Source organism: Lepidochelys olivacea (assembly GCF_965140295.1).
Source record: "Lepidochelys olivacea isolate rLepOli2 genome assembly, chromosome: 1".
Classification (NCBI taxonomy): Eukaryota; Metazoa; Chordata; order Testudines; family Cheloniidae; genus Lepidochelys; species Lepidochelys olivacea.
Window position 1 is genome coordinate 243,798,468 of NC_140411.1, and position 25,737 is coordinate 243,824,204.

The 25,737-nt window shown below is 45.7% G+C and overlaps 1 protein-coding gene across 3 annotated transcripts in view; it reads right to left on the reverse strand.

The window, feature by feature from the left end:
• Positions 1-25,737, reverse strand: part of LOC311523963 (serine/threonine-protein kinase WNK1-like) — a 171,532-nt gene that overhangs the window by 17,546 nt on the left and 128,249 nt on the right. For all 3 annotated transcript variants that reach the window (XM_084634576.1, XM_084634575.1, XM_084634577.1), the window contains exons 19-24: positions 23,788-25,262; positions 20,920-21,003; positions 14,129-14,215; positions 12,903-12,972; positions 9,625-9,698; positions 7,849-8,525 (exon numbers count right to left, since the gene is read on the reverse strand). In XM_084634576.1, the coding sequence (XP_084490702.1) occupies positions 7,849-8,525; positions 9,625-9,698; positions 12,903-12,972; positions 14,129-14,215; positions 20,920-21,003; positions 23,788-25,262 (2,467 nt within the window). The remainder of the gene's footprint in view (positions 1-7,848; positions 8,526-9,624; positions 9,699-12,902; positions 12,973-14,128; positions 14,216-20,919; positions 21,004-23,787; positions 25,263-25,737) is intronic.

Below are 25,737 nucleotides of genomic sequence, written 5' to 3' on the forward strand. Positions count from 1 at the left end.
TTGTGGCACCTTAGAGACTAACCAATTTATTTGAGCATGAGCTTTCGTGAGCTACAGCTCACTTCATTGGATGCATACCATGGAAACTGCAGCAGACATTATATACACACAGAGATCATGAAACAATACCTCCTCCTACTCCACTGTCCTGCTGGTAATAGCTTATCTAAAGTGATCATCAAGTTGGGCCATTTCCAGCACAAATCCAGGTTCTCTCACCCTCCGCCCCCCCCCACACAAACTCACTCTCCCGCTGGTAATAGCCCATCCAAAGTGACCACTCTCCCTACAATGTGCATGGTAATCAAGGTGGGCCATGTCCAGCACAAATCCAGGCTCTCTCCTGAGGAAACTTCAATCCATCAGTGATCTTCCTGATGACACCATCCTGGCCACTATGGATGTAGAAGCCCTCTACACCAACATTCCACACAAAGATGGACTACAAGCCGTCAAGAACACTATCCCCGATAATGTCACGGCTAATCTGGTGGCTGAACTTTGACTTTGTCCTTACCCGTAACTATTTGACATTTGGGGACAATGTATACCTTCAGATCAGCGGCACTGCTATGGGTACCCGCATGGCCCCACAGTATGCCAACATTTTTATGGCTGATTTAGAACAACGCTTCCTCAGCTCTCGTCCCCTAAAGCCCCTACTCTACTTGCGCTATATTGATGACATCATCATCTGGACCCATGGAAAAGAAGCCCTTGAGGAATTCCACCATGATTTCAACAACTTCCATCCCACCATCAACCTCAGCCTGGTCCAGTCCACACAAGAGATCCACTTCCTGGACACTACAGTGCTAATAAACAATGGTCACATAAGCACCACCCTATACCGGAAACCTACTGACCGCTATTCCTACCTACATGCCTCCAGCTTTCACCCTGACCACACCACATGATCCATCGTCTACAGCCAAGCTCTGCGATACAACAGCATTTGCTCCAACCCCTCAGACAGAGGCAAACACCTACAAGATCTCTGTCAAGCTTTCTTACAACTACAATACCTACCTGCGGAAGTGAAGAAACAGATTGACAGAGCCAGAAGAGTTCCCAGAAGTCACCTATACAGGACAGGCCTAACAAAGAAAACAACAGAACGCCACTAGCCATCACCTTCAGCCCCCAACTAAAACCCCTCAACGCATTATTAAGGATCTACAACCTATCCTGAAGGATGACCCAACACTCTCACAAATCTTGGGAGACAGGCCAGTCCTTGCCTACAGACAGCCCCACAACCTGAAGCAAATACTCACCAACAACCACATACCACACAACAGAACCACTAACCCAGGAACTTATCCTTGCAACAAAGCCCGTTGCCAACTGTGCCCACATGTCTATTCAGGGGACACCATCACAGGGCCTAATAACATCAGCCACACTATCAGAGGCTCGTTCACCTGCACATCCACCAATGTGATATATGCCATCATGTGCCAGCAATGCCCCTCTGCCATTTACATTGGTCAAACTGGACAGTCTCTACGTAAAAGAATAAATGGACACAAATCAGATGTCAAGAATTATAACATTCATAAACCAGTCGGAGAACACTTCAATCTCTCTGGTCACGCAATCACAGACATGAAGGTCGCTACCTTAAAACAAAAAAACTTCAAATCCAGACTCCAGCGAGAAACTGCTGAATTGGAATTCATTTGCAAATTGGATACTATTAATTTAGACTTAAATAGAGACTGGGAGTGGCTAAGTCATTATGCAAGGTAGCCTATTTCCCCTTGTTTTTTCCTACCCCCCCCCCAACGTTCTGGTTAAACTTGGAGAGTGGTCAGTTTGGATGAGCTATTGCCAGCAGGAGAGAGTGTGTGTGTGTGTGTGTCCGTCCCTGGGAAAAAAAAGAAAAAAAAAGGGGGGGGGGTGAGAAAGCCTGGATTTGTGCTGGAAATGGCCCACCTTGATTACCATGCACATTGTAGGGAGAGTGGTCACTTTGGATGAGCTATTACCAGCAGGATAGTGAGTTTGTGTGTGTGGTTTTTGGAGGGGGGTGAGAAAACCTGGATTTGTGCTGGAAATGGCCCAACTTGATGATCACTTTAGATAAGCTATTACCAGGAGGACAGTGGAGTGGGAGGAGGTATTGTTTCATGATCTCTGTGTGTATATAATGTCTGCTGCAGTTTCCACGGTATGCATCCGATGAAGTGAGCTGTAGCTCACGAAAGCTCATGCTCAAATAAATTGGTTAGTCTCTAAGGTGCCACAAGTACTCCTTTTCTTTTTACCAACAAGTAAATCTTTTCCACTTTGCTAGATATGTGGCTCTAGTAGAGGGCTTCCTGCTGCCGAGTAGGACCTCCCTTAGCTATTCTGAGCACAGAAGCACCATGGGGTTCGTCCATGAAGCTTCCAAGCCATGAGGTGGAGGGACTGCAGGTTGGGGTGATGAAGAGGACTGTGGACCTGAATGATGGGTCGGGTAGGAGAGGTAACGGATCAGGGCATCCCCTGAGTTCCAGGAGCGTGGTGTACTAATGTTGTCGAGGCCACGTTGGTGTCACCAGAATTATCTCTGCCCCATCCCTAGAGACCTTAAGTAGGACCTTGTACAGATGAGGGAATGGGGGAAAAGGCATAGAGCAGGCAGCCTCCCCAGGGTAGCAGGAACGTGTCAGTGATTGAGCCTGGGCTGTGTTCTGCTCCTTCCACAAACATCGGGCACTTTCTGTTGCTCCAGGTGGCAAACAGATCGACCTGATGATACCCCCACCTTTGGAAGATGGAGAGTATGACATCCGGGCGGATGGACCACTCGTGATTGCAGAGGGACCTGCTGAGGTGGTCCGCCAGTACGTTCTGAACTCCTAGTAGATAGGATGCTTCCAGGTGAATGGAGTGAGCTATGCAAAACTCCCACAGCCAGAGGGCTTCCCAACATAGGAAGTAACGTAATGTAATTGTTGATGTAAAACATAGCAGTGGTGTTGTCAGTCAGAACTGCTACGCACTGACCTTGTAGTCGGGCCTGAAAGGTCTGGCATGCTCGTCGCACTGTCCTCAGCTCCTTGATGTTGTTACGGATGTAGAGCTAGTCCTGCGACCGAAGGCCCTGCTTTTGGAGGTCTCCCAAATGCACACCCCATCCCAGAGCTTAAGCATCCATTACTAGGGACAAGGAGGGCTGTTGAAGGGGACTCCTTCGCACACCATCTGAGGGTCGAGCCACCACTGAAGGGACTCTGGCACCTGCCCCAGCACTGTAACCACTGAGTTCAGGCTGTTGCGTCCCAGGCAATAGGCTGAAGGCAGCCATGCCTGTAGAGGTCTGAGCCTCAGTCTGGCGTGCCGGGTCACATAAGTGCAGGCTGCCATGTGGCCGAGGAGACTCAAGCATCCCTTTGCTGTAGCGGTCGGGTATTGCCTGAGGCCTTGAATGAGGTTCCTCATGGCTTGGAATCAGGATTCTGGCAAAAGTGCTCTTGCCTGAACCAAGTCTAACACCACCCCAATGAATTCTATTCTTCGGGTCAGCGACAAGGTTGACTTGTTCAAGTTGAGGAGGAGACCCAGTCTCTCGAATGTGGATCTGACCAATCGGACGTGAGAGTCCACCTGCCCCCTGGTGCGGCCCCTAAGCAGCCAGTCATCAAGATAGGGGGATACCTGCACCTGCCTCCAATGAAGGAAAGCAGCCACGACTGACATGCACTTAGTGAACACTCTGGGGTCTACTGAGAGGCCAAATGGAAGGACCGTAAATTGACAATGTTTGTGTTCAACCACGAATCGTAGGAATCATCTGTGTGCAGGCCAAATAGCTATATGGAAGTACGCGTCTTTCATGTCAAGGGTGGCGTACCAGTCTCCCGGATCCAGAGAAGGGATAATTGTGCCCAGGAGGAACATGTGGAACTTCAACTTTACCACGAACTTGTTGAGTCCTCACTGACCTACAATGGGTCTAAGACCCCCCTTGGCTTCGGGGATTAGGACTAGGGACCGAATGGCTAGGCAGCAGTTCTGCGGAAAAGGACGTAGGGGTGACAGTGGACGAGAAGCTGGATATGAGTCAGCAGTGTGCCCTTGTTGCCAAGAAGGCCAATGGCATTTTGGGATGTATAAGTAGGGGCATAGCGAGCAGATCAAGGGACGTGATCGTTCCCCTCTATTCGACATTGGTGAGGCCTCATCTGGAGTACTGTGTCCAGTTTTGGGCCCCACACTTCAAGAAGGATGTGGATAAATTGGAGAGAGTCCAGCGAAGGGCAACAAAAATGATTAGGGGACTGGAACACATGAGTTATGAGGAGAGGCTGAGGGAGCTGGGATTGTTTAGCCTGCAGAAGAGAAGAATGAGGGGGGATTTGATAGCTGCTTTCAACTACCTGAAAGGGGGTTCCAAAGAGGATGGCTCTAGACTGTTCTCAATGGTAGCAGATGACAGAACGAGGAGTAATGGTCTCAAGTTGCAGTGGGGGAGGTTTAGATTGGATATTAGGAAAAACTTTTTCACTAAGAGGGTGGTGAAACACTGGAATGCGTTACCTAGGGAGGTGGTAGAATCTCCTTCCTTAGAGGTTTTTAAGGTCAGGCTTGACAAAGCCCTGGCTGGGATGATTTAACTAGGAATTGGTCCTGCTTTGAGCAGGGGGTTGGACTAGATGACCTTCTGGGGTCCCTTCCAACCCTGATATTCTATGATTCTATGATTAGGAAGTATCGGGAATAGAATCCTTTGCCCCATAGCTCCTGAGGAACCTCCTCCACCGCTCCCATTATGAGGAGTACCCACATCTCCTGGATAAGGAGTTGCTCAAGAGAATGGTCCCTGAAGGGAGGGTAGGAGCAGAATTGGAGGGAAGATCCCACTTCTACTGTACGGAGAACCCTGAAGTCATTTGGGCCCAAGCATGGTAGAAGTGGGACAGATGATTCAAGAAAGACTGGGAAGGATCCGGAATTGTGGCTGGTGCGCTGTCCTCAGGCACACCTTTAAAAGGCCTGCTTTGAACCAGATGATGGTTTAGTCATGCCCTGCCCCTGCCCGGATGCGGGGTGGGAAGGCTTGTGTCTGCCATTCCTGTCCCCTTTTCTATAAAAGTCCTGCCTCAGCCAAGGAGCATAGGAGAGCTGCTGCTAAGGCTTGAAATCTTTACATTGGGTTGCCGGGTGTACATACCCAAGGATTTCATGGTAGCCCTGGAGTACTTCAGGCTATGCAGCCTAGAGTCAGTCTGCTCTGAAAACAGACCTGCCCCATCAAAAGGCAGACCCTACATGGTCTGTTGAGCCTCAGGCAGAAGGCCCGAGGCCAGCAGCTATGAGCTACACCTCATGGCAATACCAGAGAACTAGGTGCGTGCCGTTGAGTGTGCAGCGTCCAGTGAGGCCTGTGAAGAGGTCCATGCCACCGCCTTGCCCTCCTCCACTATTGCTCCAAACTCCTCCCTGGACTCTGTTGGCACCAGCTCCTGGAACTCGTTGTTCAAGTTTAAGGAGTTGAAGCTGTATCTACTCAGAATTGCCTGCTGGTTGGCAATCCTGAGTTGCAACCCCCACACAGAATACACTTTGCGCCCAAATAAATCTAGGCGCTTGGCATCCTTGGTCTTAGGCCCTGGGTCTTGTTGTCCCTGCCTCTCCTTATAATTTACTGCAGCCACCACCAATGACTAAGGCTGTGGGTTTGTGAAGAGGTATTCTTACCCCTTAGATGGGACAAAATACTTCCTCTTCACACCCTTCGCAGTGGGAGGGATGGAGGCCGAGGCCGAGGCCTGCCAAATTGTCTTAGCATTGGTCTGTATAGTCTTAAGGAGAGGTCGAGCCACCCTTGACAGGCCTTCTGGGGCCAGGATGTTGACCATCGGGTCCTCAGTCTCCACCACCTCCTCGGCCTGCATATTTCACACCACCCTGTGAAGGAAGTACTGGTGAGTACGGCTGTCTATGGGGGGGCGGTCCAGAGATGGAGGTGCCTGCAACTGCCTCATCCAGGGAGGATGACGAGGAGGCTAATGGAGGAACAGGGTCCTCCTGACCCTCTTGGTCTCCAGGGGCCTCGTGTCCTGCCTCTGTCAGGGCCAACCACACCTGGATCAGGCTTAGGAACCAGGGTTGGTTCCAGGGGAGGTGGTGCCAAGGAGGTACCCGTCGCACTCCTAGGGGTGGGGTGACTGGCGGATGCCTCCAGCACCCACGGTTCAAAGGCCACCAAATGGGAACCCTTGGACTGGGCACTTTGGGCCTGGTGGTATACACACAGGGTCCAAAATTTCCACTGCACTGGGCTCTGCCACTGCACAGGCCATGGCCCTGCCCTCACCTCAGGCTTTCCACAGCCTGACTGGTGCAGCCCCGCTCTAAGTATCTAGACCCCGTCTCTGAGTCCAAAGATGGGGACCGGGACTGCGATGGCCAGGAGCAGTGCCTGGGATAACCAGTGCCAGGAGCAGGACCTTCTGTGCAGCGGGGATCAGCATCGCTATCAGGAGCACTGGCATGTCCTGGAGCCATGCCGAGGGATTCCACCAGCGGTGCTGAGGGACGAAGCATCGCCAGTTTGCCTCAAGACAGTGCCACACATTGTGGTACCAGAGGCTTGGCTCAAAGGACCGGGGACCACGGTGCCATCATGGCGATGAGGTCCCTCACGGCCTCAAAGGTGTCTGGGGAGGATGGCAATTCCGCCTCCTCAATTACCTAGCTCGGAGAGTCCAACAGCACCAGACTCGATGGTCCCCCTTGCGGAACCAAAATTGACGGTGCTGGCTCCAAAGTCTACGGCCCTGGGTGCTCCACTCTGGGACATATCCCATTGGCCGGCTCCGAAGGGGTGGGTCTCTGAGTCTGAGATCCTCTCCTCCCCTGCTTCTGGTGCCACTTCTGCATCAGGGAATGGGACCGGTGCCAGCTCAATCCCACAGGTTTCGGCACCGGTTAGTAGCCATGCCACAGATCTCTCCCAGAGTCTTTCCACAGTGCCGCTTCTACCACTGCCACTGGGGCGCTGTGCACCCTGAGTTTGGTGCCGGGTGTTGCCATGCCGATGTAGGTTGCAGTTTAAGTGCCGCCTCCATAAGGAGCTGCTTGAGGCAAAAATCTCACTCCTTTTTTTGTTCTGGAGTGAAACCCTGTACAAATCCTGCACTTGTCCGCTTTGTGCGGTTCCCCCATACACTTTAAGCAAGCGTCGTGGGGTTGCCCGTTAGCATGGTCTTGTTGCAGGACTTGCAGGGTTTGAACCCTTGGGACTTAGGCATACCCTGAGTCCCAACGGAGAACGTGGTGGGGGTGAGGGGGAAGACCCCCCCCACTACCAACCGCTATCTGCTATAACAACCAAAAACACTAAAACTGAACTGAACAAGGATAGGAATAACTGAACTAACTAAACTGAAAGCTAGGGAAAGAGGAGAGCTTGCTAAGCAAGTCACTGCAGTTCCAACGACCATCACTGGCGGTAAAAAGGAACTGAGGCGGCACTGGGTTGCGCAGGGTCCTATATTGAGCTCCATGAAGGTGCCACTCCAGGGGGCTCCACAGCCAACCCAACAGGTACTGCTAGGGTAAAAGCTTTCCAATGACTGTGCACATGGTGCACACACACTCTTAATTGGAACTGATATGAGCAATCACTTGAAGAACCATCACATTCATCTAATCAGTAAACTAATTTTACCCTATGTGAAAACTCTGGCAATTACTACAGAAAAATATATTTAACAGAGTCTCATTCTAAAAATCAGTCCTTTTTCCTCTTTCCTTTATGAGAGCTCTGACCTGCCATACAGAGGAGAGATTCACAATAAGCAACTGTTACAGTTCACACATCAAACAACATTCTCAAAGAAGAAATCTTACTTTTCCCGCAACCGGCGTAGCTCTGATTTCAAGTCTTCATCTTCAATATCTGACTCGTCGCTGCTCATGTAGGAAGAATTCAATGAGTTGCTAAAGCTTTGGATGGGGAGGCTGATTTTTGAACCCAGTGGTTGACTAGAGTCTGGGCTACCTGAGCCATCATCCAGTTCCTTTGCCACTCCACTCAGGAAGGCGGCCTCCAGATCAGATGATGGGCCATTCATAAGTGGAGACTCCCTGGACTCCACCAATTCTGGCACTTCTTTCTCTGGAGACATGGATGGAGGAAAAACTTGTTCTGAATCCACAGAAAGAGGAAGAGTCATTGGGGGTTCTTTCTCCACACAGGTGACCTCATCTTGTGTCCTGGACACAGAAAAGCGACCCACTTGGTCCGTTGTTGTTGTCACTTGAAAGCGCCCAACCTTAGTTGGCTGCCCAGCCTCTGATGGCAATTGTATGGCAGGAAATGTCTGTGAAACAACACCATCTGTCACATCTAAGGAGGTACCAGTGGTAGCTTCTGTTGTCCCACTGGAAGTCTGCTTCACAAGCGTACTCTCTGGACTGCTGCCAGACAAAGATAAATCAGAGGAGGTTGTCTCAAAATGCACAGGCTTAGTTTCTTCAGGTTTACCATCACCCTCTCTCAGTCCATTATCCACTGCCACAGACACCTAGAAGTGATTGAAACACTAAGTGAGCACAGCAATATAAAACAGGCTCTAGCTGACCTCTATGGTCAGAAACATGTCAAACAGGAAAATTAACCAGCTGCCTTGAGCACAGCAAAGCAAGCTGCCGTCTCCATTTCCTGGCCACATATCCACTCATCCCATAGTTCGAGGTAAAGGCAGGCTAAATACACTTCTACCCCGATGTAACGCTGTCCTTGGGAGCCAAAAAAATCTTACTGCCTTATAGGTGAAACCGCGTTATATTGAACTTGTTTTGCCCCACTGGAGCATGCTGCCCTGCCCCACCAGAGCACTGCTTTACCGCATTATATCCGAATTCGTGTTATATTGGATCGCGTTATATCAGGGTAGAAGTGTATCCTCTGTTCTTGAGCTAAGCCATCTCAACTTGTTTCATACACATCCACATCTGTTCTTCCAAGAACTACATCTTTCAGTAAGATTCCTTCACAACCAAATTTAGAGAATGATGCAACAGAGTGCACCAATGTCACATTAGCCATCATGTAGCTAACATTAAAGATCTGGACTACTAACAGCAAAGTCAACACATCGTTAAAACTTATTTCAAGGCTTCAGTTGTCACAGAATGCCATGGTCACAAACCAGAAATCGCTGCAATAAAGTGTGATGTTAACCCTGACTGGGAGTAGAGTTCATGAATAGAAAGCTGAACTCATATCAAACTCAATATTGGCACTTCCTCCCAGTAAAATGGTGTGCCAGGAGCTGGTACCAATCAAGGCGGCCCAGATTTTTCAAGGTATTTAGGCACTGCTTCACTCAGAATTGCAATGCCCAACTGATTCAGGAACCTAAATCTCATTTTCAAAAGTGGTTTAGGCACTTAGAAGCCTAAATCCAATTGATAGCCAATGGGTTTTAGGCACCTATGTGCCTAAACCATTTTTGAAAATGAGATTTAGGCTCCAAAATCAGCTGGGCATTACAATGCTGAGTGCAGCAATTCTAAATACCTTGATAAATCTGGGTCCTACTGCTTTGCCATAACAAAAAGTGAGATTCCTGGATCAATGCCCTGGTCACAGAGTAAATCTACAAAGTAACATTTTCCTACCTGAAATCGTCCCATCTTAAAAACTCCAGCTCCTGCAGTGGTAGTTGTTTCACTGCTCTCTGCATCCTGTGATGCTGAAATTGAGAAAAAGGAGGGTGGCAGGGAAGAGAACAGCTCTAGTCACACTTCTCCCTGGCAGGCTCCCACCCATATCCTCAGTCTCCCCTCCCAGAAAGCAGTGGCCCCCGCCCCCGCAGCTCCCAGTTGTTGCTCCTGCCTGTCCCTGTGGGATGCAGCTTGCAAGCTCCAGCAGCTGCCATGGAGGGAGGGGGCCCACCTGAATCATGTGACCAAGCAGAGCTGGCAAACCCAGGAACTGCAGCCTGCCTGCACAATATAAGCTGGGGAGCCAGTCTTGGCCAGGTCCGGCAGCTCCCTGCTCTAACGCACCAATACTGCGGGGCGGGGGGGGGAGGGGGGATGGGATGAAATTTTGTACAAATTCTGCATTGCACAGTGGCACAGAATTCATCCAGGAGTAACTTCACTCAACTCCCAAGCAGTATTCCCTGAAGGAGCTGGATGCTTTAGAACCTAGTCTAAGACTTTTTGCAGAACTGCAAACCCAAAGGCAGTGTCTCCCCTAGGAGGTGTGTACTAAGGCATAATGTCTTGAGATGGTACAGACCAAAGATCATGTGGCAGCTTTGCATATTTCCTCAATGAGAACCTTTCTCAGCAGAGCGATGGAAGCAAACTGAAACCTAGTGGAATGGGCTATAACCCTAGAAGAAGACCGAACATTATCTCCCCCCCCCCCCCCCCATGAGGCTGCTACAACCAGAAATCCACTTAGAGACTCTTTGGGTAGAAAGAGGTGCTTCATCTGACACTGCCCTACATACCTTTGGTATGGGGCATGAAGATAGTTGGGGTGCATGTGTGGACCTGACACTGCTACCAAAAGGCTCCTATCAAAGGCACATGCGCACCTGAAGTGCAGCACCCATAGGAACATTATGTAGTACACCGGGCCATGCTACAATTTCAAGACAAATTGGTTTTCACTATAGTTATCCCACTCATCTTATTATGGCACTTAATTATACTTCCAGGTTACATGTATTATATTTAACTGGCATGTCACTCAGGGAAATTATGTAGCTTACTAGTGAATGATATAGACTGCTGTTTAAATGGGACAATAGTGGCAAATTCAGTTAAGGCCAGCTCCTTTAGGCATTTTTTATCTACTGCCAAATGTTGATTACCCAAGCATTAAACCAGTATAAAATTTAGAATGAGTATATTAATACAGAAATGAACAAATAAGATTAAAAGAAAAAAATCAAATGCTGAGAATCATTTTTAGTCAGTATAAGATTCTCATTGTAGATTTTCAGGGCCAGATTCTTGGACTCCCTGCCCCCACACTCCAGCTGCACTGCACTGTTGGACTTGTGGAACTAGCTACCTAGAGGTCCCTCTAGTGAGGGAGAAATTGTTGGGTGGCCATAACGGCTCTACACAACTACTCTCAAAGCCTGTGATGCAGGGGGCTGTGGCTGAGGAAGGAGGACATGCACTGAGTACCTCTGCACTCCAGCAATACGTGCAGCTGGGATGCAACTGGGTCACCATGAGTGTGTGGTAAGTTCTAACAAAGGCTGGCCTGGTTCTGGTCTGGGGGCATACAACCACTGCCCATCACACTAGTTGTGCAACTGTGGATCTGGCATTCAAAATTTTAAAAATTCTTTTGTCATCCTTATTTGGCAGAAGGTCCAACATGGCATTCCAATTAAAACGATTCTACTAAACTTCAGCAGGGTGGGAAACTTATTCTCAGGTAGGGAAGCAATTTTCCAGGGGAATCTATTGCAGGAAGCCCAACATGTGATTTTGTTTTCCTACTGTAATAAATCTTGAAGGTCTGCCATAAAACACTGGCTGCAGAAGGGAAATCTCTCAGAATATGGTTAGCTCTCCTAACTGGTTTTGAAATACTCTGAACAGTACAGCAGCACTCTTCTCTCATAAAAAGGTAAGAAAAGTTTGCTTAACTAAACTGGGCAGGAGAACATGTTAGAAATATATGTTCCCAGGCCCCCACAAAACCTCTTGGTCTACAAGTGAATACATTATCAAGCTAGTATAAGCCAGCGTGTGAGCTGGCTAGCTACGGCATCTTTTTTCCTTTTTTTTTTTTTTTTAGCAGAAATGTGCGCGCTTTATACCTGAAACATTCTGGAACCTTTACAGAACTGTACAATCACTAATTGTTTAGCAGCTGGATATACATTTAGGATTGGAAAGTCCACGGTCTGCTTCTCAACTTCTCTAAATGAAACCAGAAAGCAAATCTTTTTCCCGCACACTGCTCATATGAAGATTTCCACTTCTTTGCACAGTGTAAAGAAGGGAAATACCTAAAGATCTGTTGATAAGGCACAGAAGGATCAAAACTAGCAATATCGTCTTCTCACTCTTGCTGACTATATACACCTCTACCCTGATATAAGGTGACCTGATATAACATGAATTTGGATATAACGTGGTAAAGCAGCACTCTGGGGGGCAGGACTGCACGCTCCGGCAGATCAGCGTGTCAGGCTCCGACACATTGCTCTGAGCGGCATGTTAAGGGTGCCGGGCCAGGGTGTTGGATAAGGGGCAGAGGGTCTCGGGGGACAGTCAGGGGACAGGGAGCGGCGGTGGGTTGGATGGTTCGGAGGTTCTCGGGGTGGGGCGGTCAGGGGATGGGGGCATTGGATAGGGCGTGGGAATCCCGGGAGGCCTATCAGGGGGCAGGGGTGTGGATAGGGGTTGGGGCAGTCAGGGGACAGAGAGTGGGGGGACTGGATGGGTCGGGGGTTCTGAGGTGGTCAGTCAGGGGCAGGAAGTGACTATTAATAATGGAAATGCTTGAGGCCAAAAGCAAGTTCGATATAACGCAGTTTCACCTACAACACGGTAAGATTTTTTGGCTCTCAAGGACCACATTATATCAGGGTAGAGGTGTAATATAGGGGAGAGGAGGCATTCACTCCACAAATCTGGATATTGTTCCTTAGCAGTAAGTTTAGCGGAGAGTCCTTGTAAATCTTGATTTAGCTTATTTTTGGAGAGTTTTAAAAATTAAATAAGTTAGCATATCCCTTGTACCTCTCGACCTGCAGTAAGATAGTTTTAGTCTAGTTCATCAGAAGCCAGTGACTTTCCAGTTCCTCTACTAAAGCCTGCAGTTTTAGGACAGCCATTTAACATCAAATCCTCTTGTTCAGCAAGTCGATTCACATTCCTCAGAAGACTGAGGTGGCAAGTGTCAATATAAATACCTTCTCTCAGGGGCTGTGCCGGTGCAGACACCACTCCAGTAACCATTGTAGAAGCCACTGCTGGCACAGGCTATAAAAACCAAAGAAAATCCTTTAGCTGTTATATTGATCCTCACCACAAAGCCTACCTAAAGCATCCTGCAATATTAAATATTTTTCCATCTTACTTAAGGATAAAGGAATGACCCTAGGCAAAAGTAACAAGTAATCTCAGTGAATCTTGCATTACCAACTATAAGGATATGTGTTTGTGTTTTCAAATTTTATCTTCAATGGTTCAGCAGAGCTCCTCCTCCTTTAGATAACTTGAGGGAGTTTTAGCACTGTCTACATGGGGAAGTCTGTATGAAATAGCTAAGGGTCCAAGTTTAAAGGGCAAAAGCTATTTAAATTAAGGCCACTTGCATTCTGAATGAGACAGTCCACACAGAGGTTTAATGCAATTTAACTAATTTGCTTTAAATTCATACCTTTAAATTCAGATTAATTTTCCTGGCTGTACCCATGTAGACAACCCCTTGGTGTGGAATAAGTATGTCCACACAGGGAGTTAGTGCAGAATACCTACTTCACACTAGGTATTCCAGTTCCCCCCTCCCCATGTAGACAAGTTTTTATTTACTGTAACAGGAGCCTACATTCATCAGAATATAGTACCTCTTTCCAAATGACTAGGGTGCATGCCAAGGTTCACCACTCCCATTTGCTAAACAGCACTGATTAAGATCCTTAACAAGTTTTAATTTCATATTAGATCTTAAAATTTGCAACCACCCCTTACTGCACAGCTCCTTAAGGACCATATCACTTGGTAGCCAGCCATGAGGGAATACAAAATCCAGCACAAGCTGCACCTTTTGCCCCAAGTACATCAGAGTACTTTCTTGTAGACTCAGAAGACAGTCACAGGTCAGTCTTTATTCTGATCTCCTATATTGTTCCAACCTCAGAAAATCTGTTTCTTAATGAGTGTTTGTTTTAGCAGGATACCTCTAGCAACAGGCCAGAAAATCTATTAAAAAGCCTACAAGAGAGTTACTAGTTTTTAAGTCATACAAGTATGTTTCCCTGCACAGCACTCACCAGCTTTTGAGGCATCAAAGCATTTTTATTTTCAAAGACCAGAGAGAGTTTGACACACTGCTTCTGAGGGCAACGATCCAAGAGCATAAACTTAAGGAAGCACTCTTAACCAGAGGCTTTAAACGCCAACACCACAAACTTACACAGGCAGGAGCAGATGTCACTGGGACAGTCTCTGGACTGAGGGTTCTTCTCAACTGAGCATCCAGATCTTCTAGAGGCTGCTGGGACTGAATCAACAAGAAAAAAATAAGCAGCTGTCCCTTGGCACCAGCTATGCACATGGCAAAATTTAACATCGAAAGCTACTTAATATTAAGGTTGCAAAATTGTATAGCAAAAAATAGAGTTTCAATATCTCCATTACTTCTGCTTCCTTCATCATATACAGGTAATAAATTAAGCTACACATTTAAACCAAAAAATAGAAAGGAAAAGTTAAGTGGTAGCTCTGTTTTTCTGAAGATAGTGTGTTTGGATTCTCATTCTTGAGAACGGACTGAATGTTTAAGAGCCCCCGAGCTCTCATGTTTTTTGTTTCCAAGGGCAGTGGTTCACGGCATGGGCCATCCCAAACGTTCCTCAATACACACGTCACCAAACCAGGTTAATTGGTCTTCTTCTGAAGATACCATGTGGGCAGGAGTAAAAGTAGCTCAAGGGTTATCCCTAAATAAAAGGGCAACAGTTACACTGCAAATGGAGACAAGAGCTATACCAAAGCCAACTATGTACATGGACAGGGTGCTGCTTCAAAAAAAAAAAAAAAATGGTGAGGTACCTCCAGAAGTAGCAGGTTTAACATTTCAACAGCCTGAGGTGGTGTCTTAAAAAGAGACTTCTAAAGAGGACATCCAAAATAAAAGAATTCAAAATTCACGAACAAGGTCAGCTCCCAGACTGCTGCGCTGGGCATCACAAAATGGGGAAGAGATGGCCAGCCCTCTGTGGAGATAGAGGTGGTTAGGGACTATTTAGAAAAGCTGGACGTGCACAAGTCCATGGGGCCGGACGAGTTGCATCCGAGAGTGCTGAAGGAATTGGCAGCTGTGATTGCAGAGCCATTGGCCATTATCTTTGAAAACTCGTGGCGAACGGGGGAAGTCCCGGACGACTGGAAAAAGGCTAATGTAGTGCCAATCTTTAAAAAAGGGAAGGAGGATGATCCTGGGAACTACAGGCCAGTCAGCCTCACCTCAGTCCCTGGAAAAATCATGGAGCAGGTCCTCAAAGAATCAATCCTGAAGCACTTGCATGAGAGGAAAGTGATCAGGAACAGCCACCATGGATTCACCAAGGGAAGGTCATGCCTGACTAATCTAATTGCCTTTTATGATGAGATTACTGGTTCTGTGGATGAAGGGAAAGCAGTGGATGTATTGTTTCTCGACTTTAGCAAAGCTTTTGACACGGTCTCCCACAGTATTCTTGTCAGCAAGTTAAGGAAGTATGGGCTGGATGAATGCACTATAAGGTGGGTAGAAAGCTGGCTAGATTGTCGGGCTCAACGGGTAGTGATCAATGGCTCCATGTCTAGTTGGCAGCCGGTATCAAGTGGAGTGCCCCAAGGGTCAGTCCTGGGGCCGGTTTTGTTCAATATCTTCATAAATGATCTGGAGGATGGTGTGGATTGCACTCTTAGCAAATTTGCGGATGATACTAAACTGGGAGGAGTGGTAGATACGCTGGAGGGGAGGGATAGGATACAGAAGGACCTAGACAAATTGGAGGATTGGGCCAAAAGAAATCTGATGAGGTTCAATAAGGATAAATGCAGGGTCCTGCACTTAGGACGGAAGAATCCAATGCACCGCTACAGACTAGGGACCGAATGGCTAGGCAGCAGTTCTGCGGAAAAGGACCTGGGGGTGACAGTGGACGAGAAGCTGGATATGAGTCAGCAGTGTGCCCTTGTTGCCAAGAAGGCCAATGGCATTTTGGGATGTATAAGTAGGGGCATAGCGAGCAGATCGAGGAACATGATCGTTCCCCTCTACTCGACATTGGTGAGGCCTCATCTGGAGTACTGTGTCCAGTTTTGGACCCCACACTACAAGAAGGATGTGGAAAAATTGGAAAGAGTCCAGCGAAGGGCAACAAAAATGATTAGGGGTCTAGAACACATGACTTATGAGGAGAGGCTGAGGGAGCTAGGATTGTTTAGCCTGCAGAAGAGAAGAATGAGGGGGGATTTGATAGCTGCTTTCAACTACCTGAAAGGGGGTTCCAAAGAGGATGGCTCTAGACTGTTCTCAATGGTAGCAGATGACAGAACGAGGAGTAATGGTCTCAAGTTGCAGTGGGGGAGGTTTAGATTGGATATTAGGAAAAACTTTTTCACTAAGAGGGTGGTGAAACACTGGAATGCATTACCTAGGGAGGTGGTAGAATCTCCTTCCTTAGAGGTTTTTAAGGTCAGGCTTGACAAAGCCCTGGCTGGGATGATTTAACTGGGAATTGGTCCTGCTTCGAGCAGGGGGTTGGACTAGATGACCTTCAGGGGTCCCTTCCAACCCTGATATTCTATGAAAAGGCAAGAAAGTTCGGACTCTAGTTCAGAAACAGGTTATGCAAGACAATCAAGAATCTCTCCCCACAGAGACTAGGATCCAAGCAATAGATTTTTGTAAACATATGAATGGAGGACCACATATCTGAGTGAGAAACATTCCTGAGGCAGACATCAGAGACTGCCCTGTCTTGGACTAAATAAACCAGCCAGATCATAAGCAATGAGAAATGCAATGCATCAGTAATAGACACTAATCTTTTGAGCAATGGCATTATCCACCCTCCCATTCCTGAGAAAGCTCATAAAGAAGCTAACAAAAAAAATTACAAGTTCATCTAACAAACTAATATTCTATGCCTGGCACTATCAGGATTCAGCCCATGAGGCAGAACTGAAACTAATTTAGTGGCACTGATGATCTTCTCCTGTCAGTGGAGGGAAGACCGATGTCCATTCTCTTTTGGACCGCATTGCAGGGTTCAATGCTGTTGACCATGAAATAATGCTGTCTCTGATCAGAGAGGTGGCAAAGGTACAGACTACAGTGTGAAAATAGTTTGAGACCTTCCTGGAAAGTAGGGATGTGTCTACCAGAACTAGACACTCCACTGCATGCATTTCTCCCTCTAGGGACAAGATGAGAGAAAAATCAAACATCGAACATGATAGATGTGTAGTCACATAGCTTAATGCACTACTGGAAAGTGCTCAGATACTAGGGTAATGAGCATGGTATAAAAGCCTACATAGAAAATTGGATGGAGAATGCATTGCTTGCTAAGTATCTTATGGGGCCATCAGAATACCAGCAACTTCTTGCTCAGTCCAGAAGAGACATCCACCTTCTTTTGTCTCACACTGGAAGAAGATTTGATCGGAAAGTCCCTGAATTACCAGTAGTTTGTGGATATCTGCCATATCACAAAGAGAGAGAAATGGTGCGTGCAGTAATATCTTTTACTGGACCAACCTCTGTTAGTGAAAGAGACAAGCTTTCTAACCACACAGAGCTCCTCTTCTTCTGAAGCACTGAAGAGCACTTGTTCATGAAAAAACAAAATTCCCTGGATATGGAGTCCTGCATGGATTCCTCAATCTACATCCATACTCACTACTACTTACACATGCTTTCCTAAATGAAGGTACCATCCCCCGCCTACCACCAACCCAGAGAAGTCATTCTTCTGCAAAATGCAGTACATGTCCCCTATATTGCTTGCTTCCATTAGTATTTTGGTATCCACTCAAGTTCTCTCTATCAGGCTATTATGAATGCACTGTTACCATGGTCCAAGTTGTCAGGTGCTGGTTATTGCTTATCCTTTCTGATGAACTGGTGGTGTCCTGGATTCTTCCTGACATGGGGCAAGAAGGCTTTGAGTTGAACTGTATTTAGCCGGACTCCTATATGCTCCATTTGTTTGTTAGGGACAAGCTGTGACTTTGGATAGTTTATCATGAGCCCTAGTGATCCCAGTGATGATACAGATGATGATGATTATACAGATTGATCTTTTGACAACTTCTAGATCATCCTTCTTTGATCATCCTGTTAGATGAAAGGAATATGTGCACTCCCAGCCTGGGCAATAAGTCATGACTACCTTTAACCATAGTCCTTTGGGGAAACAAAAGGAGCCAATACCAAAAAGTCTTCAAAAAAAATTGTATGCATGACATCGAAGTGCTGCAAGCCCATGTACACAACAAAATATGTAAATGCCTAAACAAAGACTAGAATAGGTCATGGATCTTCTGGTGTCTCTGGCGACCTATCAGTGCTCCCTGCTTAGAGGGGGCCAAAAGGCCTTGACTCCTGAAAATAAAATGTCAACATCACAATAAAAGGAAGGAATGTAGACTTTAATGGGAGTCAGGAAGGGACACTAAGAGAATTCCAAAACAATGCGTCATTGGATGAGCTGAAGAGCCAGAACAGTGTCTGAATAACCACAGCTCATGAAGGGAGCTCTTTTGCTTACCACAATTCGAGAAGGAACTGACTGGAAGGTTACAAAGACAATGGTTAAAGCCCTGGGCAATGTATGACCACTAGTAAGGGAGCAGCTCATACCCCACCATACTACTACTACTCTTTGAAAACAAACAATTTTAGAACTTGGGTAATTCTCCTTTTCATGCATTTGGAAGCATAAAACCTGCCCACATGGTATCTTGCAAGAACAAATATAACCTCCAGTATGTCAACCCAGCTTTCAGAAACAGTGCAACAGCTAAGATGACACCACAGTGTCAAGGGATTTAATATTAAGTTTGCACTATGTAGTATAAACTTTTTTCTTATTTACGATTATGACTTTATGCTTGATATGCACATTTAAATGGTTTCAGTTAGGAACTGGCATTTATATCACATTTATTTAACTAGCATGACACACAGAAAAGTAAATTCCCTTTGTTGGGTACATGCTCCTCTCTAATACATGGCTTGAAAGGGAACAAGATGAGTTAGAAGGGCCCATTTTGTGTTACTTTCCTCAGAAGAAGCCTGAGACCTACAGCCCTTAAGCATGTCAGGCGGAGAAGGGAGAACACACTGTAATGCCAATGGGCAAAGCTTCCATCAGGGTCCAATAAAAGTCTTAGCTGGTATCTCTGAGAATATGCAGAGGTAAATTTTCATTTAATTTTTATTCCCTGCTCATCCAGCCACTGGCAATAGCCCACAAGACATTTTGGCTATAACTTTTAAAGTACTTCTAATTTTTTTTTTAAACAATGTCTTTAAAAATGCAGTATTGTTTCATGGCATAACTCTAATTTGGCTGAAGGGATTTGGCTTAAATATTCCAAAAATAGGCCACCTTTGGCACAAACCACAAATTGAAAATTTAAGTTAAAAAAGTGAGTACTTAAGAAAGTTGTGTGTACAGAACATTAAGTTTATAACTGAAATTGTTTTGCAGCTTTAAAGCAGGTATTACCAGATGCCTGCTTTAACACATAATACCTTCTTCTTTATAAATCTAAATCTGAGAACTGGGGATTACATTTACAGGCAAGTACACTGGACAAAAAGTCCAGTTTGTGTTTATTCTGTAAGTAACCTTTTGACACTAAACATGCGGTTTCTAAAACACACTAAGAACAGGATACAGACTGTTTATAAGTCTCCATCTTCACTGCTTTTATTTTTAGCTTTTCTTTCATCATATATTGTATGTTTCTTCTTTAATGATGTGCTTAAATTTTCTCCATACTACCTCATTGCGCAGCAATTTAAGATATCTAGAAATCTTTCTATTTCATTGCAGGTCTTGACTGCTTTTTTCCCCTATATTCTCTTGAGTTCTGTAACCCCGTCTATGAATTTCCTTCTATTTTACAGAAGGAAGTGGCAGCTGTCAGTCAGAAAGGTGTGTCTTGGTCTTTAAGGCAATAAGTAACAACCTCAAAAGTTCACAGAAAAGGGAAAACATCCACCAGTCTCCCTGGAAGTTTTCAGCTATCTGTACACCAGAAGGTGGCCAAATGCATATCCCAACAGTTTGCTTGAACTATAATCTTTAATCAGCATTAGAAGATTTATAGAACCGCACCAACTCTGATAGACTAGAAAAAGGAGACTATTAAAAACCCATTGATTTCTCATAGCCAGCAGTCTTGGGTTTTCAACAGCTAGTTGGGTATTGCAATATTTGTTGCTCTCTGCAGAGCCAGAACTTTGCTACCAGATACTCTTTTTATTCTAATCATAGGACAGGTGGGTGTAATACTTCTGAAGTTAAGTTTCATGACTCTTCATTTACACACAACTAATTCATCAAACGCATTTTATTAGGAAAGAGGAATCACTGGGAAAATTAATTTACTAGTTTTGCTTTATCTCGCTGTCCTCCTCAGGGCTGGCCACTCCCACTGTGTTTTCTGCCAACACTGGGATTTGATGAAAGAAGTTTCTGTACTTAGTTTATGAAATGAACATTTGAAATAGCTACATCTTATGGAATACACCACCTTCAGTCTCACCCCTTGAGCTCTGCAGGTGGTGTAACTAGCACTCAAAGACCCAGTGATTATTGTTGCCTTGCAAATCCTCTGTTATGAAGACATATTTGGCACATAACCAACTTTGAAACACAGCTACTGTGCAACACTGAACATACTTGTCTGTAAAACAAGGGCTTTTATGAAGCTCTCCCTCAAGCTCAAAACAGAAGTAAAAGCATAAGCTTGAGTCATTGCACCCAGAGTTCAAACATTAAGGTCCAGTAATCCAAAGGGTAAGTTTGCTGCCTTTCCAGTGTACGAGTGACTCTGGTCACTGCTACACAGAAGGGGTTACTCAGTCAAAAGAGAAAGTGAAGAAGCCAAGACCATGCAATGGAGAGTTTAATTGTAACATGCTCTTTGAAAGAGAAAGGAGAAGTAGCAGACAGAATCTGCCAAGTCATGTAGCACCTGAGTTAGTGAAGGTCCTGGAAAGGGTGGCAGCTGTTCGCTGGATGGAGTGCCAGCTGGAAGTTCAAAACCTACCGGTAGCACCTATGGATAATGAACAGGAAATGCAAGTCCATCAAACAAAGAACAACAGTAGGAGCAGTCAGCAAGTTACAGTAAGTCATATCACTTAGTAGAAACCTTTAAGAATTTCCCTGTGGAGACTTCCTATGGAAGCAAGGAACACTGTCAAGAAGGAATTCATTGCAGCTAGGATATCCACTTGCATTTTTATTTTGAGTGTCCACAGGGAAACAATCTGTTTATGACTGAGGCAAGTGGTTTTGTTTTTATTTGTAAAAAAACCCAGGAATCTTGACATCTTTATAGCAAATCCATGAGAACTGCTGCTACAATCATAATTTTCCAGCTGAAAGCTTAGTGACAACTGAGCAGGGCAATCCAGAAGAGGATGTGGCCCCTACCCAATTTCCCTGACAGCTCTATATTGAGATTCCACTGCTGCTTAAGAGTGGCAATATTCATGTGATTGTAGTAAATTGCTCTAAGCAATTAATAAAGAACCTGAAATGCTTTTACTATCTGAGGAGGTCTCCATCTACTAAGAAATATATTATTTTTAACCTCCCGGTGTCAATTTTTGTACCCATCATGAACAGCTACCTGAAGCTGCTGACTGCCCAAGCAGATGACCAGAACATGCATCTTGGTAAGGGGGAAAAAAAAAATCCAGCCAGGTTATGTAGAAAGTGTTAGAGCAACTGGAAAGCGCAGAACGAGGCACACAAGTCTCACAGCAAAAGTCAGACAGCACATTCCAGTTAGTTATTTCAAATAGTTACAAATGTGGGAGGACCTAACAACTAAGAGGCTCTGTATGGACTTTTTTCAGCTTTCCTCCCCTCAATTATGTCCAGATCTCCCCCACCTCTTGCATCACTTTGCCTGCATTCTATTATTTCTAGTACACTAGATTGATCAGAGCTAGTGCGGATGTGTCTCCTTGATTTCAGAAAACGCACACAGTAAGTGGCATAATAACCTAATGATATTTGGCTGGTAGCCTTTTATGGCAGCAAACCATGATAGACAGTTCCTTGTTGAATAAACCCTTCTTCGGTCTTTAAACAAGTGGGAACTAACTGGGGCAGAATCTAGTTGATACAAATTCACAAGAAAATTCAAGGTGCATTTACTCTTGAAACTGATACACTTAAGCCACTGGAATATGCATGCATGTAGTGTTTTACAGCACCAACTGTTTAAGCTACATTAACCATTTGAAGGCAATGGGTGCTCTCCCCGAACTCCATTTTCATATTACTTAACTGTATGAATTACTCCCAGCCAAACTTCATAAAGCTAAAGTTAAGCTTTAAAGTACATATCACTAATTTAAGAATAAAGAACTTTACAGAGATGTAATTTTCCAAAACCAACATTAAAAAAATCCAAGGAACTCAGTTGTTTGGATTTAAATTTAACCATTTGAAATTGTATCCATCCTTCTTTTTTGTTGCCTTTTTGCCTCTCTTTTTTTTTTTTTTTGGTAAGATGCTTGGCTCCCTTTTTAGTTTAATCTGAAATTCCTATGCTTTAAGTGTTCTTCACACACCAAACAACTACCTCTACAACTTTCTTGTAAAGCTGTTTATCATTACATCAAGGCAGGCGATTCTCTTACTTTGTGTTTCAACAGAAAAGCACAAGGAGACCCTGGGCCCAATTGGTGCTTGAGTGATTCTGTAATACAATTGCTAGAAACCTTTTAAAAAAAAAGTACTTTCAGTCCAGCATACTGAAATTTTTGCTTTGGGGTGTTTTAAGACCTAAGTTTTAAATATATTTGTGCCCTACACAGGAGACAGGGAACAGGACACCAAGTGAAATTCCAAACCTCTGAAGATTATTGGAAGCCAGAAAGAAGCGGGAAGTTTATGGTGGTTAAGAGCTCTACATGATCAGTCTCCTGAGCCTTTGCACATCAGCCCCACTACAATCTTCTACCTCTATACCTTTACTTTTCGTCCCCAGAGCACACCTATACTTTGAGCTGGGGGTGAGAGTTCCAGCTCAAGGAGACATATTTGTGCTAGTTCTGATCAAGTTAGTGCAATAAAAACAGAGTGTAGGCACAGCAGCGCAAGAGGTAGTGATGGTGGGGTGAATGGGCACATACTTGGGGTGGCTAGCCCCAACTTCAACCTACTCTCCTGCCTCCCCTCCACGGCTACATTATTTCAGTGTGCCCGCTTGATCAGAGATAGCACATGTATGACTCCTTGAGTTGGAAATTATACCTCTGGCTGGAAGTGTAGACATACAGCTAGTCTCTGATTCACCTTCCTGAAGCCTTGTTGAAGACCAAGAGATCTACTATGGACCTTGGCAAGTCAGCAGAAACCATGGGCCCAGTATGGATTCCTGGCCTCAGCAGCACCTGTACATTTTATCAAATCTGAGACAGGGAGCAGGAATATGTAACCTGGGGGAGGAGGAAAGGAAGTTGAAGCAGATGACAGAAGCTAACAGGGCTGTGGGATCCACTGGGGTCATGGAAACCTGCAGACCTTAGGAGCGCTTGAGACATTCAGATGGAAATAAGGAGGGCTGGAAACCTTAAGCTAAGATTGTTATAGGAGCTAATCAAGTCAAGAGGAACTTGAGTCAGGCTGCCTGTACTTGGCTTGAGAGGAAAAAATCATGCCAATACTGTACCTGCACTAAAAACAGATAATATACTAATACACTGTACAAATCAGTTTGGATAAACATTCTGTTTCAGCCTTGCTTCAGAACAAGAGTCCTTTCCAAAAGGTTATTCTCTCGTATACTTAACACCATTCACAAGAGTGTTGGATTCCTTACCGGTACCCTGCTAAGAGGTGGCTTTGAGGGAGGAGTCCCTGGTTTCACTGCTGTTGTTGCAATGCTGACTGATGCTGGAACATAGGTGACAGGAATGCCCACTTGACCAGGTGTGGCAACTGGTGTCATCACTGGTAAGCCAGCTGGTCCAAGGGGCAAACTAACTGGTGGTATACAAGAGCTGGTCGTGGCTGTCATAGGTTTAGTTGGTGCAACAGCAGTGGTTGGTACGCCAGGCATGACTGTAGTCTCCATTACCAGTGATGTCTCCAGAGATACAGGTGGATGCGTTGCTCCAACATTGCCATGTTCACTGAATAGAGATCGTAGCTTTTCTTCCAAGGTCTTTATGTCATCGATGCCAGGAGCTTTGGGCTGAGTGTCAACATCAGCCTCCAGACAGTGAGTATGAGGTTGATTGGGTAGCGGAGCAGGTTGAGGTTGACTGTGTATCAAGGTCTGCTGTACTGCAGGCAAGTTAGCAACTGGCTGCGTCAGTGGTAGGGTGCCAGATAAAGGAACCTGGGGTACTATGGGGGTAGAGATTGCAGCTGCTGCCTGGGGTAGGACAGGTGTTGACGCAACTGCTGACGGAATGAGTAAAGGATGCACCACAGCAGGCTGAGGGACTGAACCAGATATACTTGATGCCACTGCAGAGGACAATGGTACAGAGATAGGAAGGGACAAGCCAGCTGCACTGCACAGCTGCGCTTTATCTACTGACTGCCCATCCTCAGGCTTCAAGTGTAGCACACTTACAACTGTTTCTGCCAGACTGGGGGTGGAGCTACTACTGCTAAGCTGAGGCATTTGTGAAGTCACATTATGAGCCATAGTTGGGGCTACAGATGTTTGCGGAGCTGCCACAGACTCCATACTACTTGAAATCTGTTGAGCAGAAGGAGAGGTCACAGGTGGGGGTACAGCACTTGGTGCACTAACACTGGGGCCAGCCACGACAGGAATCTGTTGTGTTGGTGGCAACGTTAAAGAAGCAGGTGTGCTGATATTAGGGACAGCTTCTTCAGTCAGTGGTTGAGCAGACTGTGATGTAACAGTTAATGAAAAAGAAGCAGGTGCACTCACACTGGAAGTCACTCCACCAATTAATTGGTGCCCAGACTGTGATGTTGTGGGAGAGCTGGAGCCTGAAACACCTGTGCTTGGTGTAACTCCAGCTGGCACCTTTTCTGTAGGCAGGGGAACAACAGATTGAGCTACTGGAAGAGAAATACCAGTGGTGGAGGGAGGAGATGCTGGGAGAGGAGCCACTGATGTAGATGGTAGACTTCCAACGATGTTAGAAAGTACAGGTGGAAATGGTGGCATAGTTTGGTTAAAAACTGGAGGAGCTGTACTGGGTCCTTCTGTCATTTGAGCATGCCTGATCTCGGAGAAAGCTTGCTGCAGGCTGAGTGATGATGCAGAATGAGAGAGGTTCATCCCAGGACCATGTGATGGAGAGGAAGTAACTGGGGGAAAAAATATATATATATCCAGTCAGGCCACCTAGAGAAGTTTACCATGGTTTACCTACCATTGCTAGATTAACACCATTCCAGTATAGTGCATTATAGCATGCTTTACGTCGGCTATTCAAAAGAGACCTAGGAGTACAGAGCCAGGGGATATACTGCAAATCACAATTTAAGATGTGCTGTGAACCCTATAGGAGCCTAGCACTGGAACAGCAATGGGTAGTATCAGTTAACAGACAGATCTAGAGGAAGAAAATCTTGCATAATGCTGCCCAAAAGCATTTTTGGCTCTAACCAGCCATCAGTTCCTTATTTTCAGTGGTTTTTTTTCTAATGTTAGGAACTGGTCAAGGTGGGTGAGGTAATATCTTTTATTGGACCAACTTCTGTTGTTGAGAGACACAAGCTTTCGAGTTTACACAGAGCTCTTCTTCAGGTCTGGGAAAAGTACTCAGGGTCACAGCTGAAT